This window comes from Narcine bancroftii, chromosome 8 (genome assembly GCF_036971445.1).
Source record: "Narcine bancroftii isolate sNarBan1 chromosome 8, sNarBan1.hap1, whole genome shotgun sequence".
In the NCBI taxonomy this organism is placed as follows: domain Eukaryota; kingdom Metazoa; phylum Chordata; class Chondrichthyes; order Torpediniformes; family Narcinidae; genus Narcine; species Narcine bancroftii.
This window is the reverse complement of record NC_091476.1, coordinates 157,210,591-157,230,745: the sequence shown is the minus strand read 5'-3', so window position 1 is coordinate 157,230,745 and position 20,155 is coordinate 157,210,591. Positions and strand designations below refer to the sequence as shown.

General features: G+C 39.0%; 2 protein-coding genes across 15 annotated transcripts in view; one reads left to right on the top strand and one right to left on the bottom strand.

The window, feature by feature from the left end:
• The window catches only part of LOC138741453 (S100P-binding protein-like), a 70,311-nt gene extending 63,708 nt beyond the window's left edge, over positions 1-6,603 (top strand). For 9 of the 11 annotated variants that reach the window (XM_069895589.1, XM_069895587.1, XM_069895588.1 and 6 more), the window contains 2 exons: positions 2,102-2,186; positions 6,322-6,603. In XM_069895589.1, coding sequence (XP_069751690.1) covers positions 2,102-2,186; positions 6,322-6,445 — 209 coding nt within the window. In that variant the 3' untranslated portion in view covers positions 6,446-6,603. Of the gene's footprint in view, positions 1-2,101; positions 2,187-2,281; positions 2,423-6,321 lie in introns of those variants that run through there. The other 2 variants (XM_069895579.1, XM_069895580.1) reach the window with 2 other exon arrangements.
• fndc5a (fibronectin type III domain containing 5a) overlaps positions 1-20,155 on the bottom strand; it is a 95,486-nt gene that overhangs the window by 8,256 nt on the left and 67,075 nt on the right. For 2 of the 4 annotated variants that reach the window (XM_069895594.1, XM_069895600.1), the window contains exon 7: positions 15,455-17,965. The exons of 1 other annotated variant lie outside the window; for it this stretch is intronic. The gene's annotated coding sequence lies outside the window, so the exon portion shown is untranslated. Of the gene's footprint in view, positions 1-10,254; positions 10,504-15,454; positions 17,966-20,155 lie in introns of those variants that run through there. One more of the 4 variants, XM_069895597.1, reaches the window with a different exon arrangement.

Sequence of the window (20,155 nt, the reverse complement as noted above, 5' to 3'; positions counted from 1 at the left end):
TTTTGTAGTGAAAAAAATGTGTTTACATTTTTGTCAAGTATTGACTATTTTTCTTTAAAACTACTCGTTTTGATAAATAAGACATAATAAAACATGGTGCATTTGCTAATAAAATTTACCTGTTCATCTTTTCTTTATTCCTCCTTAAATTTGAAAAGTACAACCTGAAAATCAGGAAAATCCAAAAATCCAGTCTGACCCAATCTCTAAGCAGTCTGGATTTTAGGACTTCCACTGTAGTCAGCAAATTCATCTTAGCCTTCCCTACCGAAAGTGAAATGATAACCATGACATGTGGACCTGCAACTTAGCCTACCAATCACAGTTCTATTTTGGCCCAGTTAACTTGTATTTATCGTTGATCTATCAAACGCTTTGATTTGGAAGTATGACAAAAATGTGTATCTACAATTCTGCTGACACAAGGGGATTGTTTGTTGCAATGCTGTTGAAACATCAATATATAACTGTACAGCTAATCCTCCTCATCTATGTCTGCCCTTTATATCTTTATACTATAATTCATTATTGAAATTAACTTTAAGATGGAGTGAAGTATCTTGTAATCATCCTGGTGTTAACTGTTGCAGCAATCAGGACCCTTGCGAAAGGAAAGTGTTTCAAAGCTTATTTTCATTTTAAACTTTTTACATCTTCAAATACAGCCAATTTCCTGATGTGATAAGGCCTGAAGTGTTCCATTGCCAGCAAGGGCATTGCCTTTGACTGCTGGTGAGCTTCCTGTTCTAGATGCAAGTCTCCTTTCATGTGTGATCGTGCACTGTTTGATCATAGAACTCTTCTTTCCTGAGGACCACTCTGTGTTCTCATCTCTATCTAGAGAGTTGTGACCACCATCATATATATTTGGATTATTTGGGCTAATTTCTCAACCCTCAATGAGATGCTAAAGCCAATTGTAACTGTCCAGTTTGTTGCATCCCTTTGTAAGATTGCGAGAGTGGATGTGAATGCTGTTCTCGACTAAGATGGGTGTAGATGTAATTTTAAATGAGCTTGCAATGTACAGTTAATTTTACTATTATGCGATTGCTGGATCTTGTATTTTAGGAGTAAGATTTCCACCGACGTGCACAATAAATGTATTTCCTCCATAGTGCCATCATTCTATGCATATGCAATGCCGGTCACACTTGGTTATTTGAATAAAACCAATCGCATAGACAAAGTTGTGCAGTGGGTCCTACATTCCTCTTGCGTATAAATGTAAAATTGAAAATAATTTCAGTGAATCTATGTGTACACATGTCCATTGACTCTAATAAACAGGGAAAGTCGTTTGCTTTATCCAACGAAGGTTGTCCCATCTACCCAGTGCTTCAGGCTTCTGACACAATGACCCCAAGTTATTCAGGCAAGTCAATTTGGAAGAAACATATTTAAATTCTTGACATTAACCGAAGGAGCTGAAAGGGGACTTCTCGAACTTGGAGAATGAAGCTATTAATTTTGACAATCAAATAGTTATCTGTCTCTGTACCTTGACCATTTGCATAAATAAAGCTGAAAATTTATGACTCATCTAGTTGGGTTCATTGGTTAAAGATTTAAAATAACTCTTCCGAGATTATAATATTCCCTGATTTGAAATATGGTTGAGTATAAGCAGGCAGCTTTTTTTTTATTGTAAATGTAGTTATTTGCTTTGTATATGTACCTTCTATCTTTTAACATTTGTTTACTGTAGATTTAATTGTTCAAGTATTTGAAAATCTCTTCATTTTTCATTGTAGATCCCTGGGGAAACATAGTCCACATTTTGTATTTATCTAACTTCATCTGCAGGTACAAATAAAAGTTTCTTATACAAAGGAGAACTGTTTGCAAAACCTTGCATGCACAGTTCAAGGAGTATAAATAAGTTCATGAGATATACAAATCAGAGTGAATACTCAGTCCAGGCTTCTAGAAACACATGAATGCAGTTTGAAAACACCCATTCTATTTAGTGTCTTTCAACAGTAGATGGGTTACTTTGCATGTGTTTCATATCAGTTTCAGGCATTCCAAATACAACTGTGTTATGAAACCAGATGAAATAAAAGATGAGATTGTGAAATGACTACAATTTATTTTTCAGGATCAATGCAAGAATTAATCTCTTTGATGGACGAGGTGGGCCATCATTACAGGTTTCAGCAGGACCCCTTAGACCTCACAACAAGGTAAACATGAAATATTGTTGTATCATTTTGTTTCTTAACCAAGCATTTTGCTGCATTTTTATGGCAGATGTTGTTTTCATCATTCTTCCCCAAAGCTATTCACAAAATCGTGCTGTGTGGTGACGCACGTTGAGATGCAGGGGAACCGGCTCTGCGGAGCAGGCGCCGCCGAGCGCATCTTCTCCCCTGATCAAACTGGCCGAGCGCGCGCACTCGGTTGCGTCATGATCTCACTGCCCGCGCATGGGCGGGTCTTACGGGTGGCCTTATAAGGCGCAGCACAGGTTTTTCAAAATAAAACCGTTGGAAGTGCAAGCGGCTTAGAGTGTGTAGTTTCCTTATTTCCTTAGTACTACCGCTACAATTGGTGTCCCCGATGAGCCCAGACGATTCTGGGCTCTACACCGTGGTCGCTGCAGCAGTCAATGCAGTGGCTATGAAATTGCCAACCTTCTGGACGCTTCGCCTACGCACTTGCTACAGGCAAGCGGAAGCGTAATTTCACCTCCAGCAGTTCACCTCCGATTCGACAATGTTTTACCATGTCGTCAGCTCCCTAGACCATGAGACCACAGCTAGAGTGGATGACTTGATACACAACCCTCTGGAGGAAGGGAAATACCCAGCCCTCAAGAATCTCCTCCTGAGTACTTTCAGCCTGTCCAGAAGACAGCGTGCTGCCTCATGTACTTAGACGGCTTAGGCGACAGAGCACCATCCGCCCTTATGGATGATTTGCTCATGCTGGCAGAGGGCCACAAGCCATGCCTCATGGTTGAGCAAGCTTTCCTGGAACGGATGCCAGATGACATACAACTGCTGTTAGTGGCGGCTGGCCACACCAATAGCCTATTGCATGTCACCGACAAGGCTAGTGGCCAATGGTTCCTGGTCGACATGGGTGCTGAACTGAATGTCATCCCGCCAACTGCCCTAGAGACATGAACAGGCTCACAAGGTCCCACTCTCCGGGTGACAAACAACACAGCCATTAAGATCTTTGGAACGTGCAATACCCAAATACGACTCGACAGAGAAAAGTTCTGGTGGAATTTCACACTTGCCACTGTGGACACATTACTCCTCTGCGCACAGCCTGCTGGTGGACATAAAGGCCAAATGCCTGGTCCATACCCAGACATTCCAAACCATCTAACTTAAAGCAACCAACGCTCGCAACGCAAGTGTAGCCACGCTGAGCGCCCCAGAAGACATATACAGTTGCATCCTGGATGAATTCCCATCCATCCTCAGGCCACAATTTACTTCCACTGTGCCACAGCATGGGGTGCAACACCATATACCAGAAGGCTTCCCCTGGATAAACTGCAATTGGCCAAAGAAGCATTTTCTCAGATGCAAGGTTTAGGCATAGTCCGCAGGTCCAACAGTCTGTGGGCATCCCCACTCCACATGGTGTCCAAGTCCTCAGGCAGGTGGTGACCCTGCGTGGTTTACCGCCGCCATAATGATCCCACCATGCCCAACCACTACCCAATCACGCAAGACTTCACATCCAACCTGCACGGCACAAAGGTTTTCTCAAGTGCATGATGACATTGGAAAGAAGGCCATCATCACCCCATTCAGACTCTTTGAATTCCTCTGCATGCCATTTGGCTTCAAGAACGCGGTGCAAACATTCCAGCACTTGATGGATACGATGGGCAGAGACCTAGACTTAGTGTTCATCTACCTGGATGACATACTCATTGCAAGCAAAGACCACGAAGAGCACAAGGATAATTTCCACAGACTCTACACACACCTGTCTGACCGGCCTCACGGTAAACTTGGCAAAGTGCCAGTTCAGGAAAGACTCCATACAATTCCTGGGCCACACTATCACTGCAAATGGGGCAACACCATCAATGGAAAAAGTCGCAGCCATATGCCAGTTCGCCCACCCTAACACCATCAAAGGCCTCCAGGAATTTACCAGGATGGTTAATTTCTACAATCTCTTCATCCCTGGGGCAGCACACATCATGCATCACAAGACCACTGTTCTCCATGATATTGGCCAAATGCAAGATCCTAGCTTGGTCAGAGGAGGCCAACACTGCTTTCACCACAACTAAGAATGCCCTGGCCAATGCCACCTTGCTGGTACACCTAGATCAGATGTGCCTACGGCCCTCACCATTGATGCATCAGCAACAGCCATGGGGGGCATCCTCGAACAGTCCGTCGATGGTCAGTGGAGGCCGATAGCCTTTTTCAGTCACTATCTATGCCACCCCAGAGCTTAAATATAACATATTTGACAGGGAGTTCCTGGCACTCTACCTTGCCATTAGACATTTCTGCTATTTTTCTGGAGGACTGGTCATTCACGGTTTTTACCAACCACAAGCCCCTCACGCTTGCCTTGTCTATGGTTAAGGATCCCTGGTTAGCGCACCAGCAATGCCACCTATCGTACATATCAGCCTCCCCGGTAAGGACAACATTGTGGCCGACACCCTCTCTTGATCCACCATCTAAACGTTGTCCCCTGGGCTGAACTACTCCCAACTGGTTCAGGCCCAAAAAGAGGACACAGAAACGCAGGCTTTCTGCACAGCCATCACTGGCCTCCACTTTGAAAATATCAGCCTGCCAGGCAGCTCCGACACACTGCAGTGCGAGGTTTCCACTGGCTCACCACGCCCGCTCGTACCACAGCAATGGAAGCGCCAAGTTTTCCAGGCTGTCCACGACCTTGCCCACTCATCCATAAAGACCACAACCCACATGAAGGCAGAGAGATTCATATGGCACTGCCTGATAAAACAAGTTGCCCAACTGGCCCGCAATTGCACCCCGTGTCAGACCTCCAAGGTCCACCGACATGTCAAGACCCCTGTCCATCAGTTTGACCCTTTGAAGTGGCAGTTCGAGCATATACATGTCGACATCGTGGGCCCACTACCTGTCTCCAGTGACGCCCAGTACCTGCTAATGGTGGTAGATCGCACCACAAGATGGCCAGAAGCCATCCCGTTAAAAGACACTTCCGCTGATTTCTGTGCCAGGGCACTGCTCACTCATTGGATTGTGAGGTTTGCGATACCAGCTCATATTACCACTGAAAGAGTGGCACAGTTTACATCGGCATTGTGGACACAGCTAGCAACTCTCCTGGTCATCAAGCTGCCCCACACTGCTGCCTACTACCCACAATCCAATGGCCTCCACCACCATCTGAAGTCAGCTCGCATGGCCTGTTTAACTGGCCCCAGCTGGGTGGGCGAGTTCCCCTAGGTCCTCCTGGGCATCCGAACAGCACCCAAAGAGGACCTGCAAGCCTCCTCCACAGAATTGGTGTAAAGCATCTCATTAATCCTGCCAGGTGAATTCTTCCCACCATCCCAAGATCCAGACGTTGAGGGGATAGTAGCATTACAGAAGCTACGCGACAGGTTAGCCTCCTTCGCACATCCCCCCCCCCCCAACTCTCACACCACAGGTGCCAGCCCGCGTTCATTCCTCATGACTTATTAACCACAGACTTTCCACTCGCATACCACTGTAAGTATTCCCTGTACCATAGGTGCTCTGTGATTAGTAAGGGATTGCTTAAGGTGGTATGTGGGTGGAAGAAAAAGTTTGAAAAGCACTGTTTTAATTGTACCTAATCCACTTGTTATGTGCACGATTTCATAACACCGAAAGAAATGGGCCAATGGCAATTTTTCTCAAGCCAAATATTTCAGTAATATTTGGGTCTAAAGCAGTGATTCTCAACCTTCCATTCCTTCTCACGTATACCTTAAGCAATCCCTTACTAATCACAGGGCACCGGGTGCAGGGATTCCTTAAAGTGGTTGTGAATTGTAAGAAAAAGATAGAGAACCACTGTTCTTAGCCAAGGAAGAAAGAAGATAGAGCACATGAAAACAGGGAAGAGACTGACAATCTTAAAGGAGAGAAACACTAAGAAGATCAATGGTTTAATTAAAAAAAACACTTTTCTTATTTTATAGACCACTGCGATTAAAAATTTTTCATGACCCTTTGACCTGTGCAAGTAATTGTTTCTATCGAAAGACACCTCGAACGTGACCAGTACTGAAAAACGTCAGATTGCATTGCTGTGGTTTGTTTACTGTGAAATAATTTGGTTTTAATGTTGAGGCTTTTATTTTTTCAGAAATTATATGAACTGTCGCAAGAGTTATCCCAAGATTGCTTTCGTTGACTGGGTGAACATGAATAATACTGTTCCATATTTCCGTGAGATTGCAGACTCTCTCCGGGGTAATCCTCTCCTTTAGATGCACAACCTCAAATCAGTTCTGTTCCTTGGACTTCCCAAACGCACTTTCAGTTCAGTCTGCGTGGGTTTTTGATGTGTATTTATGATCCGTGTTGTAATCCCGTACTTGTTGGAGAAGCATTTTATTTAATCTTAACAAGATGATTGCTTGACTGGGAGTGTAAGTATATAGTTTTATTTCAGAACTGTTGGGTGGGGGGGGGGGGGGGCGCGTGGGGGGTAGTGTGATGGGAAGAGCCATAGAACTGCTCCCTAGTTTGACAAATCCCAGGGAAGTTTAGAGGCAGTGTGTGCAATCTACATTGCCATCTGAAGGATTCAGCAATTATAAGGCATTATAATAACATTGAGTTGTGGCTAATCCTGAACACAATAATGCCTTTACTTGCAAATGATATCCTCCAATTGCAGATTGTCTGAAAATTTGAGTTTTGTTAATGGATGTAATAATTTTACAACTTTAAGGTCATTTGCCTGGGAATTTTGAGCAGGGTTTCTACAGATCTGGATATTTTGTGAATATGTAACAGTCAATGGATTATGGTCAATGTGGTTTCTGTTCCAAAGAGTTAGTGATTTTGGTAGTGTCAGCAAATAGAAAGTAATATCTGAAAAACAATTTTCTACTTATCTTTTACACTTCCACGGAATAGTTTGAAGAAGAACAAGAAAGAAATGCAAAGTGTATAACGCTGTATCTCTTAATCCTGGTGAGCTTTATGCATTTTGAATACTAGTTATGTTTGATGACCTTTTAAATTCCACACACTAGAAACTGAAGGGAAATTGGTCCAAATTGCTGATTTATTAGCTTCACTCTGTGTAGCGCTGTTAGTCCCAAATAACAGTTTGAGCACTACTGCTAATAATGTTGATTCCAGACCAGCATCACATACCATGATTTTAAAGCTGTTTAGTAAGTAGCCTTGTATTGTGTTAGTTTCAAACTATCACAATTTTTCAGTAAAAAAAAAATCCATAACCAATTTTATATCCCGTCTTCAGCGAGAGAAATGAATGTACAGAAAAGCTTTTTAATATTCCTTTAGCTCAAGTATTGTGCTTTTTTGAAATATCAAGCAGATCGATTAAGTCACTATTTTCCGAGACTTGATTGACAGTCATTCACTCCGTTTAAATAACCTGACAATAATGTGAATAGGGCTCGATATTCTTTATTATTTCACCTTTTTCGTTCGCTTACATAATTCTCATTGTGCTTTTTTTTTGTAGCAATGTTTTTTTATGACCACTGATTTTTTTTATTGGCCTTTGGTTTGTTCAGACTGATATCAATGGTGTGAAATGATCTAGTATTGTCTAAGGTGCAATATTGGGCAACGTGGTTGGTGTGCTGTTGCAGCTCCAGCTGCTGGGATGGGGGAGGGAGAGACTCTTAGGCTGAAATGGCCTGTTACTGTGCTGTAGGTCTAATTTTTTTTAAAAATTCCAACAGATTGCACCTCGTATATGTCAAGCTAAGGGGCATTTGTCAAACACAGCTGGCATATAATGTGAATCAAAGAAACACAAACATTTCACAATCTCATCAAAAGCAAACTGCCATTTGTGTGGGCAATTGCAATTATTGATGTAATTTATTGGGATTTGAAGTCCTCAGCCCCTGAGGAAAGAATTGTGGTGCTCAATAGCTTTACCTTAACTTCCTGCTGCAGTCTCAGCTCCAGGCTTCCAATTCAGTCCTCTCTTGCTTGAATCTTTCCACATTTTAGTGAAGACATTCATGACCTTGAAAGTTTGGCCAGAATCAAGAATAATCCCATAAAGTGGATTGAACTTTCTTCATACTGCATCACAGCAGGGCTTGCAGACGGAATGGCAGGGAGTCGATCAGCCAAGGGCACCGTTCCTGTGAATTAAAGAGCTGGACTGGGGCAGACCATTTTAGCTTTCAATTGGTCAGAGGCATGTTTTGTTATAATGAAAGGAGGGGGCAGTGAAGCCTTGATATTTTTTGTTTTTTTAAACAACTGTATTTATTTTGAATCGCGTACAAATATGTTGATGGGTGATGAGGCTAACTTGATCTTTAGTTCTTCTCTGCAGTTTAGACCCAGTTAGAAATGAGATTTCTGTTAAATCTGCCTGTCCATAATCCATTTGATGAGAGCTATCAGAGTGGAACTTTATAATGCCACAGAGAAGAGAGTTCTTGTATGTTGGGTCTAGCCATCAAAGATGAGAGAAGGTGACTGAGACAGTGTTGTAATTTGAAGATCTGTTTGAAAGTATTTCACATTTAAGCAACTTGACGGGACTTGTTAGAAGTATAGGTTCGTTTTGATATACAGTATGTCCCAAATTTCAAAGGGGAAAAAAAATATACACCAGTTAATAAATGGTTTACCTTCCAGCTGGAAATACCAGAAAGCTACCTGATTGGCTGTGAAAAATGAACTATTTATTCGATTATCATTTGCCTACAATGCAGATTGCACAATGAAAAGTTGCCATTCCAGTTCTACTTTGATATTAATTACTTGTTGTCATTTTTTTGTCAGTGTCCTCTATATTTTTTGTCAAACATTCAAATAAAAAAGTTTTGTTAATGTTTACAAATTGTGTATTTTTTCATCTGTTAATGTAATGAAACATTCTAGGACTTGGCGCAGTTTATTCTGACAAAGTAGCTTAGACAAATTATGCCTTGTCTACTTTGGATGTGATGGATTGTGCATGGAAGTCAGAAAATGCTTTATCCAAAGAAGCAGTGTGAAATATTTAGTGACATATTTTCCAGAATAATGAAATTCCTGATTGATTAGTGGATCTCCTGAAATGTTGCTCATAGTAACTTGGAGAATGCAGTTTTATATTAATTCCTTGCTTATTTACTGTCCTAAGGCAGTTTTTTCTGCAGGACAATAAAACCATGATTATATCTCTGCAACTACAAACTGTTTCTCCACATTGAAACAATTTTTATCAATCTCTGTTTATCCATCAAAATTTCTTCCCCACTGTCTTTTTTTTAAGGTTAAATGATCAATTCTTCTTATAACTACGGTTCTATCTGTCCTGGTTTATCCATCAGAAAACTCTTTGTGGTACTGCTGTTTATGTAGCTGGATAAGTAAATTTGTCTTTACTGAAAATGTGCCCGTGTGAGTTCTTTAAATGCACTTTAAAATACTGGGATGGAATATGCTATCAAATGCTGCCAACATTCGTCCTCTGCTGCTGTTACCTTCGTCCATGAAGTGTTAGGACACCAGAACCACCAGGCTATCAAGGTTGAATTTGACAAGATATGGGGGACATTCATGGACTATTATCATAATTTGGTTACTGAGGCAGGGGTGCTCTGGGGGTTTTCTATCCGATGTCCGAGAGCCAATACACAATTCTTTACAATTTTTTTTGCTTTTTAGTTGGGGGGTGGGGGGGTTAGATTAGTTTTTTTTTCTTTTGTTCTTATTTTGTTTTTTTATATAACTAGAAGAGATTGGTATGTTTAGATAATCACAATATTAGAATAGGTGATATTCTCAAGGATATTTCACTTTTTGTGAGAATTATATAAGACAATATATAATTGTTGTGACTCATTCTTTATTACATTATAAATTATATAATTAATTAATATCTAACCTATATACATGTAATATTTCCTTATATCAAATTAATAAAATATTTTATAAAGACCCACCAGGCTGAGAAACAGCTTCTTCCCACAGGCAGTAAGAATCCTGAATGACCGATGAATTGCTCATACAATCCCTCTGAGACTCTTTTTATTTAACAATATTTATTTTTTTATATACGTACTGCATATCAATTGCTTGTGAATATGTGTGCTATATCTACAGTATATATGTGTTTGCATGGTTTATGCACTGAGGTCTGAAGAATGCTGTTTCGTCCAGTTGTACTTGTGCAATTGTATGATAATAATAAACTTGAACCTGAACTCACGACTTGAATACAAATCCAGAAGTCCAAAACTTGCTGGTAAAGGTTTGCCTGTTATGCCTTCAGCAATGGACTCTTCATCAAATCTATCTGTTAGGTTTGACCATGCAGAAGAATATTGAGCTGATCCATTTCAATGGAAAGGAATACATGTGAAGGAGAAAGAGAAGTATAAAGTAATTCATGTTTTTTGAAGTAATTATACCTTTGACATTTTTAATTTTTTTATTTTTTAACATTTTAAATTGATTTTAATAGGTTTTGACTATCAGAGATATTGTGTATCTTAACCATATTTGACAGCTGACAAAGCCAAAATGCATGGTTGGTATCTGAGTAAGTGTTGGGTGCAGGTGGCTCATAGCTGGCAGCAAATTCAGGTCCATTAAATGTGACCCCACGTAACCTTTCATCATGCAATAAGGTTGCAGAAAATAGTTATCAAACCCCTTTCATAATTTTTGCAAAGGCAATGCTTGGAACACTGTTGTAATGATGGGAATGGTATATCAAAACACTAGGAACTATTTTTTAGACATGCAGCATGAAAACCGGTTCTTCCGGCCCACGAGCCGGTGCCATCCAATTAACCTATGACTCCTGTACATTTTGAAAAGTGGGAGAAAACCAGAGTACCTGAAGGAAACTTATGCAGATGTGGGGAGAACGTACAAACTCTTTAATGACAGCACTGGTTTTGAACCCTAGTCACTGGTGAGGTAATAGTGTTGTGCTAAACATGCCACAAGTTCTTGTGGAGCACATGTGCAAGGACATGTCTATCAAATAGATTGACAAACACTAGATCTAAATCAAACTCTTTCCCACCCACCCCCACTCACATTCCACCTTAAACAATCTCTATGCCATAATTATTCTGTGATTAGTAAAGGATTGCTTAAGGTGGTATGTGAGTGAAAATAAAAAGGATTGAAAACCACTGTTTTAATCATACCTAATTGATTCATTATATGCATGGTTTCATAACTCCAAAGGAAATGAGCCAATGACAATTTTACTCAAGCAAAATATTTCAGTAACAATTGGGTCTGGAGCAGTGATTCTCAACCTTCCTTTCCCACTCACATACCACCTTAAGCAATCCCTTACTAATCACAGAGCATTTATGGCATAGGGATTGCATAGGGTGGCATAGTTAGTCCAATGCCAGTGATCAGGACTGGACAGGGATTAGAATCTCACACTGTAAGGAGTTTGTACGTTCTCCCTGTGGGTTTTCTCTGGGGTCTCCAGTTTCTTCCCACCATTAAAAATGTACCAGGGATGTAGGTTAATGGGGTGTAAATTGGACAGCATGGACTTGTGGGCCGAAATGGCCTGTTACTGTGATGTATATCTAAATTAAATAAATTAAGGTGAGTTGGGGGGGGGGGGGCAGTTTGAAAACCTGTGATCTAAATTAATGGACAGTTCAAGAAAACAAACTGCTTTATTATATTTTTTCTAGTTAATGTTTTAATTTTATTCCTGTTGTTTCCCTACTGACTTACTGCATTTCCATATTCAGTTTCAGGCCATACGTTCCAAATAATTCCATAAATGAATAATTGAATAAAAAATATTTGTAATTTATCTCTGATGTGTGAAAAAGAGCTGTGCAATTTAATTTCTGTTTCTTCAATAACTAAAATAGTCACATTTTCATAAGACATAGGTGCAGAAATAGGCTGTTCAGCCCATTGAGTTTACCCTACTATTTAATTATGAGCAGATCCATTTCCCACTCAGCCCCACTGCCTGGCCTTCTCTTCATAGCCTTTGATACCCTGGCTAATCAAGAACCTAAGAATCTCCACCTTAAATACACCCAATGACCTGGCCTCCCCAACTGCCTGTGGCAACAAATTCCACAGATTTACCACCCTTTGGCTGAGGAAATTCCTCCACATCTCTTCTAATTGGATGCCCTTCAGTCCTGAAGTCGCCCTTGTCGTAGACTCTTCCAAACTGTCTACATCTCCTCTGTCCATGCTTTTCAATATTCAAAATGTTTCAACGAGATCCTCCCTCATTCTTCTAAATTACAATGAATACAGGCCAAGAGCTGTCAAAATGCTTCTCTAATGACCCTTTCATTCCAGGAATCATCCTTGTGAATCTCCTCTGAACCCCCTTCAACGTTAGCACATCCAGAGCCCAAAACTGCTCATAATAATCCAAGTGAGGTCTAACATCAAGCCTCAACATCACACCCCTGCTCTTGTATTCTAGTCCTCTTGAAATTAATACATTGAATTTGCTGCCTTCATCCCCAATTCAACCTGCAAGTTTACCCTCAGGTTATCTTGCATGAGGATTCCCAGGTCCCTTTGCATCTGGGTATTTTAAATTTTCTCCCCATTAAAAAAAAATAGTCTGACCATTTATTTTTTCCCAATATTGTATTTTATTTGCCCTCTTCTGCTTATTCTCTTAATCTGTCTAAGTCCTTCTGCAGCTTCCCTGACTCCTCAACACTACCTGCTCTTCCACCTACATTTGTATCATCTGCAAACTTGGCCACTAATCAATTCATTCCATAATCCAAATAATTAATATTCAATATATTAAGTGTCCCCCAACATCGATCCATAGAACACCACGAGCAACTAGAATATGATCCCTCTATTCCAACTTTCTCCCTCCTGCCAGTCAGCCAATATGAGTATGTTTCCTGTTATACCATGGACTCTTCAGTTGCCTCATGTGCAGCACTTCGTCAAAGGCCTTCTGAAAATTCAAATACTCAACATCCACTGCATCTCCTTTATTAAGGGATTGCTTAAGGTGGTATGTGGGTGGAATGAAAAAGTTTCAAAACCACTATTTTAATCATATCTAATTAACTCGTTATGTGCTCAGTTTCATAACTCCAAAGGAAATGGGCCAATGACAATTTTTCTCAAGCAAAATATTTCAGTAACAATTGGGTCTGGAGCAGTGATTCTCAACCTTCCCTTCCCACCTTAGGCAATCTCTTACTAATCACAGAGCATTTATGGCATAGGGATTACTTCAAGTGGTTTGTGAGTGGAAAGAAAAAGGTTGAGAACCACTGATCTAGCCTATTTGTGTTACTACTTCAAAGAATTCCAATCGATTTGTCAAACAAGATTTTCCCTTTTGGCAGAAGTGGCCAATATTTTAAATATGCACAGCGCGGTAACAGGCCATTTCGGTCCATGAGTCTGTACTGGGGGTGCAGGTCAATTGGGCAACATGGACTCATGGGCTGAAATGGCCCGTTACCATGCTGTCTGCTTAATTTAAAAATTAAAAGGTTGGCGACCCCTGCCTTAAGGAAACCATATTGGCTTTGGCCTGTCTTAACCTCCTTAACCTCGGTTGAAAATCAACTCCAACATCTCCCCAACTATTGACATCATGCTAACAGGTCTATAATTTACTTTCTGTTGCCTCCCTCCATTCTTGAATAGTGGGGTGACATTTGTGATTTTTCAGACCTCTGAGACCATACCAGATTCTATAGATTCCTGAAGGATTATTACCAATATCTCCACAATCTCTACCATTTCTTCTTTCAGAACCCGAAGGAGAAAACCATCTGGCTGGGAGATTTATCCACCTTTTGACCATTCAGCTTTCTTAGCATCTCCCTTGGTGCTCCTTGGACATCTTTCCTATCCTATCTTCCACTAATTTTTGCTTTTTTGTATGCCCTCTCTTTTGCTTTTATGTTGGCTTTGACTACCCTTGTCAGCCACAGTTGTGACATTTTTCCATTTGAATATTTCCTTTTTTTTTGATATGTATTTATCTTGCACCTTCCTCATTTTATGCAGAAATTCCATCCATTGCTGCTCTGCCATCTTCCCAACTTGTGCACCCTCCAATCTGCTTTGGCCAGTTCCTCTCTCATACTACGGTAATTCCCTTTACTTCACTGAAATATTGAAACATCTGACTTTTGTTCAATTTGAGATTTAACAAAGATAAACTAATCATATTGTAATTACTACCCCCTAATGGTTCCTTTGCTTTAATCTCTCAAATCACCTCTGGTGCATAACACATCACCCAGTCCATTCAGCTGATTTCCCACAGTGGACTCATCCACAAGCCCATCTCACAGGCTTTCTACAAAATCCCCCTCTTGAGATACAGTTGCCAACCTGTTTTCCCAATCTACTTGCATGTTAAAATCCCCCATGACTTGAATAACATTTCCCATCTGACACGCCTTTTCTATATGCTCGTACTTTGTGGTCCATATCCCAGCTACTGTTTGGAGGTCTGTATATAACTGCCAACAGGGTCTTTTTATTCTTGCCATTTCTTAACTCAATGTATAATGGTTCGATATCTTCTGATCCCATGTCACCTCTTTCTTATTTAATGTTGTTCCTGACCAACAGAGAGCCATTGCCACTCCCTCTGCTTACCTGCCTATCTTTTTGATACACTGTGTATCCTTGGATGTTAAGCTCCCAATGACATCCATCCTTTTGCCAGGATTCCAAGATACCTGCCAATCTGTAGCTGTATGATTAGATCATCCTCTTGATAGCTTGTTCTATAAAACTTTTAGTCCTGTATTTGTTATTGCTCCTTTTGTTCACTGTCCCACTCTTGCTGACCCTACAAGATTTAAACAAACACCTACCTTTCCCGTTGCTTTTTAAACACACCTCCTCTCGTTCATCGTCCTGTTTTTGCAGCCCCCCAAGATTTTTATACGTAAACATTGATATACAAATAGTGTATTCATCTAATTTTGACTTCAGTTGCAATTCTATTTAGCTATTCATTACCAAACACATTAGCAATACTTGTGAAATAAATCTCTTCTGGAATATTGCACGGGCAACAATGGCTCATTAATCTGCTCATCTGAAAGGTTTGTTAGTATGCGAGAGTCGAATATATATATATTTTGCAATATATTTTTTAATGAATACTTTCATTAATTAATATCCAATTGTAACCAATGTAATTTATAGATTGACAATGAAAGACATTTAAAATAACTTCCATAAGTGAAGAAAAATGGATTAATAGATTGTAAACAATGATATAGTATCATAGTTTTTATTTTGAAAATATGTTCCTACATTTGTATAATTTTACAATATGTAAAGTCATTGGTAAAAATGTAAAATCCTCTAATTTATATACAGCAATAAAGTAACCTCGGTTCCTTTAATCTTGGTTTATGAGATACCCTCAAGAGTTAATATTTAACATATTTGCAAAATACAAAACTCTTCATACCCCCATGTTTTTGTTAAAATGATGTTTGTTTAACTATCAGACTTGACAAATATTCAGATATCAGATGCAACTTGAAATGAAAGAAGACCATACATCAACAAATGGAAGGTACATCAAAATTTGGATGAATTATTTAACAATTACAATAGAAAGTAATATGGTTCCCATTAAAAAGATAATTTCTGTTACCCAAGAGATTCAACGTTAACCACATCCCACTGCTTTGTTCCCTCTACCAATTTATTATAACATTTTTATTTAACAGTCAAGACATTATGGAATTCTCTCCATTAGTTACTGTTGCAATATATTATTGTACAAAAGAAAACAATGAATGGTATTTTTTTTTGACCAGTTTGTTTTAATTCTGTATTTAGCCTTCTTGTGATTGGTTCAGTGTTGATCTTTGAAACCAACATTTTAAAGAGTTTGAACACTTTTATAAGGATGCATGTTGAGTCCTGATACAAGGACTCAAGCTCTTTAACATCTTGAATGCTCCTTCTTCACTTCAAGTAGTTCTAGTCTGGGGATTCCCAAGAATAATGGAGATGATACATTTTTTTTCAAGGAATCTTTGTGCAGATCTTTGAATTGTTTCTTGTTTGCCTGATTATCTCTCTCCTGTGATGCATCTCGAGCGAGAGTGGTTCTTTTCCAAATCCACTGAGCTTGTGACTGATGTGTCTTGCCCAATGGAACCAACTTTGAATGTTGAGCAATCAAATGCTCTCTATTTCTCCTTGACTCTGCCCAGAAAGCTAACATTTGTAATTTGGTGCAATAAATCCTGGATTAAGAACTTCAGGCAATCCTCCCATTTCATGACCTCTGTTCTACATTACTATTAACTAATGTTTCCTAAGGCCACCAACAGTTCTACAACAACAAAAATGAAACTGGGTGGTCTCTATCACTCTTTTTGGAGTGTTTGCCACTCTTCAGCGTAATCCCCATTTTGAAAGTATTTTGGAAAATTATTTGCGGGATGTGTTGTCAATTGTGGGTTTTTTGGTCTCCCTTTAATTGTCAGATCTGAAAAGCATTGTGGCCAACTGCATAAATTTCTAAAGCTTTTGTTAGAAGTACAGCTTGTGAACAAATACTAATGAATTGGCATCATTCCTTAGTCATTCTGTGCTTTGATTTACTCAAATGCCTTCCTCCTTGCTCTTTATATTGCCCACTGGTCTTCTGCCATACTCATGGCCTTTCTGTATATGTCTTCATTTCCCTGCTCCTTTTATAGGTGCCAATTTTCATTTGTAATGTTAATGTAATTTAAACCCATTTATACATAGCTATCTGGACATTCATGTAAATCAATTGCACTTGGTGAAGATATTTTCATTTTTGTTAAATTTGTTCTGCATTTCACGCTGCTGCCCTGCATTCTAGAATAATTTCATAGGGAGAAAATCAGATTAATTTTGTTCAGAGTTTTTTTGGTAAGCAGGTATCTGAACCAAATGCATAAAAAATTAGTAAAGGCTAAGTATGAGATATTTAGTGCTATTTTACTATCAGAGCAATGTGAAACTATTAAAATTTAAACCTCTCTGTTGTACTTGAGAAGTTCCTCGTAGGCATTATCAAACTGCTCTTACAGCTTCATTGGACATACAGTTGTAGTCCTTAAAGTGAGGATTCAAAAGATCTCACATCCCGTAAAGGTATATTATTACTTTACCTCCAATAGTGAGATAAATGAAATGCGGTATTTCCAAGATGGCAATGGGATTTGTAAAGCAATGTTTCCTTAAGTAATTTTGGATTGCTCTTGACTCCAGCCATGTATTGTAATACTAATGCCGCAGGGAAGGAAAATTAATGCTGAAGGAAAATTTAAAAGACATATTTTGAGATTCATGTTTAAAGATTATTCACAGTTACATTGTGGAAGAATTTCTTAGTTGGACAATAATATAAAATTAATTTACTTTTTATCCTTACTGTCTGGAACCTCTTTCCTTCACAAAACATCGTTCAACTTTGCCGATGGTCTGTACTTGCGTCTTAACCCGTTTCACTTTGAAAGGGGTGGGTAGAAGCAGTTCATCCTGAGATTTTGGGCATGATGTTTTGTTTCTGGGATCTTTTGATAGTTACTCTTCGCCAAATCTTCACAGCTGAAAGGTTAATTGACATCTCTCCTGCAGTTCTGCCACTTATTTCCACCTTCTTGATTTTGGAATTATAGTGTTGCAAACTAAAGCAAGTTTACAGTTTTAATATCTAATTTTGAAGATAGTGAATAAGGGCTATATCTTGGTTCTATACTCATTAAATCTATCTTTAATTATATGAAGATCGATGGATTTAGCAATGTGAAAATTTGCTAACATCTCCCATCCTGCAAAAAAGTACATTCCAAGTTTACATTGTGTACTGTAAAAGGCACATTTTAAAATGACAATCTTTACCACAGCAATTCATGGAAATATGATTGGAAAATTCTTGAACTGTTAATAGCACAGAGTATGGAGTGAATGAAGTATTAATGAAAATCTATAGTGCAAATTAAGCCTTCTTGTATTATAAATTATAAAGCTGGAATCAATCCAGCTAGCACTGTTGAAACTATTAGCACTGGCAGACTCCATTTTCTGTAACTTACATAACCCAATTTAGCATACCAGACACAAATGAAATATGACAATTTTTCTGATGACTTGTGCAACCTCCATGAAATAAACTGTAAAATAGTCTTAAAATCCATACATTTTTTTTAGGTTTTTAAGTAATCGCTGGTATATTGATATAAATTTAAGATGTAGGCCATTTCAGCCCTCGACTCCGTTCTGCCCAATTTACACCCCTTTAACCTGCACCCCGATATGTTTTTGAATGGTGGGAGGTAACTGGAACCCCCGAAGAAAACCCAAGCAAACACAGGGAGAACGTACAAACTCCTTACAGACAGCACGGGATTTGAACACTGGTGCTGTAAAGGTGTTGCACTGACCACTATCTCAACCGTGCTGCCCCATTAATAAATATTAGTAAATATTTCAATTTGATAATATGTTGGAAGATTTTAACTCTCTTTTTACACAGGGATGGTTGTGGAGGCTGAAGCAAAAGGGACATTCCAAGATGGGCATTTGGATGTAAAAAAAATAGAGAGTTATAGAGTGAGCTAGGGAAGGATTAGATTGTTATGGAGTAAGTTTACATAGGTCGGCACAAATCATGGGGCGATGGGTCTGTTCTGTGCTGTAATGTTCCATGTTGCAGGAAACTTTTATCTTGTCAACATGATATGGAAGAATTTGGAATATTATCTGCTTATCATCCCTCTAATTTTCATTCCCCTGATATTGCTTACTCCACTAAATGGAATATCAAGCAGTTTGTGATGTCCTTTACTGTTATGGATGCTATTTCATTCTCAACATCAGAAAAGCTGGGTGACAAAGAGCCGGCTTGTTGATTTTAATTTCTCCTGCTGATAAGATACTTTGTTTCCGTATTCTACACCCACTGATTAATCAATGAATAGCTTCTGAAACTGTCTGCATTCAGTATCTGAAGAGATGTCTATCTGTACAAACCACTCAACAGACACTGTGCAGAAATCAATAACATTTTACAATCGGAGCCTGATTAAGTAAAGCTAACCAATTCTGGAAGGCCAGTAATAGCTATAAACCTAAAGTAAAAGTTGCCATATCTATAAACCTGAAGTAAAAGTGAACTCCAGACAACTTGTATAATGGATTTTAAGATTTGACACATTAGTAATCCATCTGTGACAATACAGTACCACATGATTCTAAGATATTCTGTCAATGGAAAATAATGCTCACAATTTTAGATGCATAAATGTTTACAGATATGACAGTGAAAGTTCAAGACCACTCAAAATAAGAGTTAAATGATTTTGTTCTAGTTTCAGAAAAGCATGACCTGGTTTCCTTGCATGCTTTAATCTCTAATAACCGAAGAGGGCTGGAGGAGTGAGTCGTGGGTAATCACAATGCCAGGCTAAAACTTTGTGAAATGATCATGTGCATCATACATGATTAAGAATGAGGTGAGGTTATACTTGAAGGAATATGATACTGGATAAGGAATTTATCAAGTTAAATGAGAAATGACCTTAGTACAATCACATTTTTTTTCTTAGATGCAAATATTTCTTGACTCATTTGCATGGTTCACAGAAGTAAATACATGTTCAGATCAAAGTCATCTACAATTGTATTTCTGCATCACATACAATATAACCATCACAAGTTGCTTTAATACAATTTTGAAGTGAATTATGTTTGGTGTTATGTCATACAACAAAACTAGTAGCTCTGTTACAAACAGCTCATTCATGAGAAATATTTTCTCCTGCATATATTTATTTTCCTCAAAGATATGCTTGTTATTGCTGTTATAAATTACTACAAGGAAAATGGTCTGTAGATGAAATAGCTGTTGAGTGTAGTAAGGTAATAAACCAGGATATGTTAGGACAAGGTTGAAATCCAAGATACCTTAAATCTAGAACTTCTATCAAGCTTTGGTTATTTCCTATTCTTAGAGAAGGAAT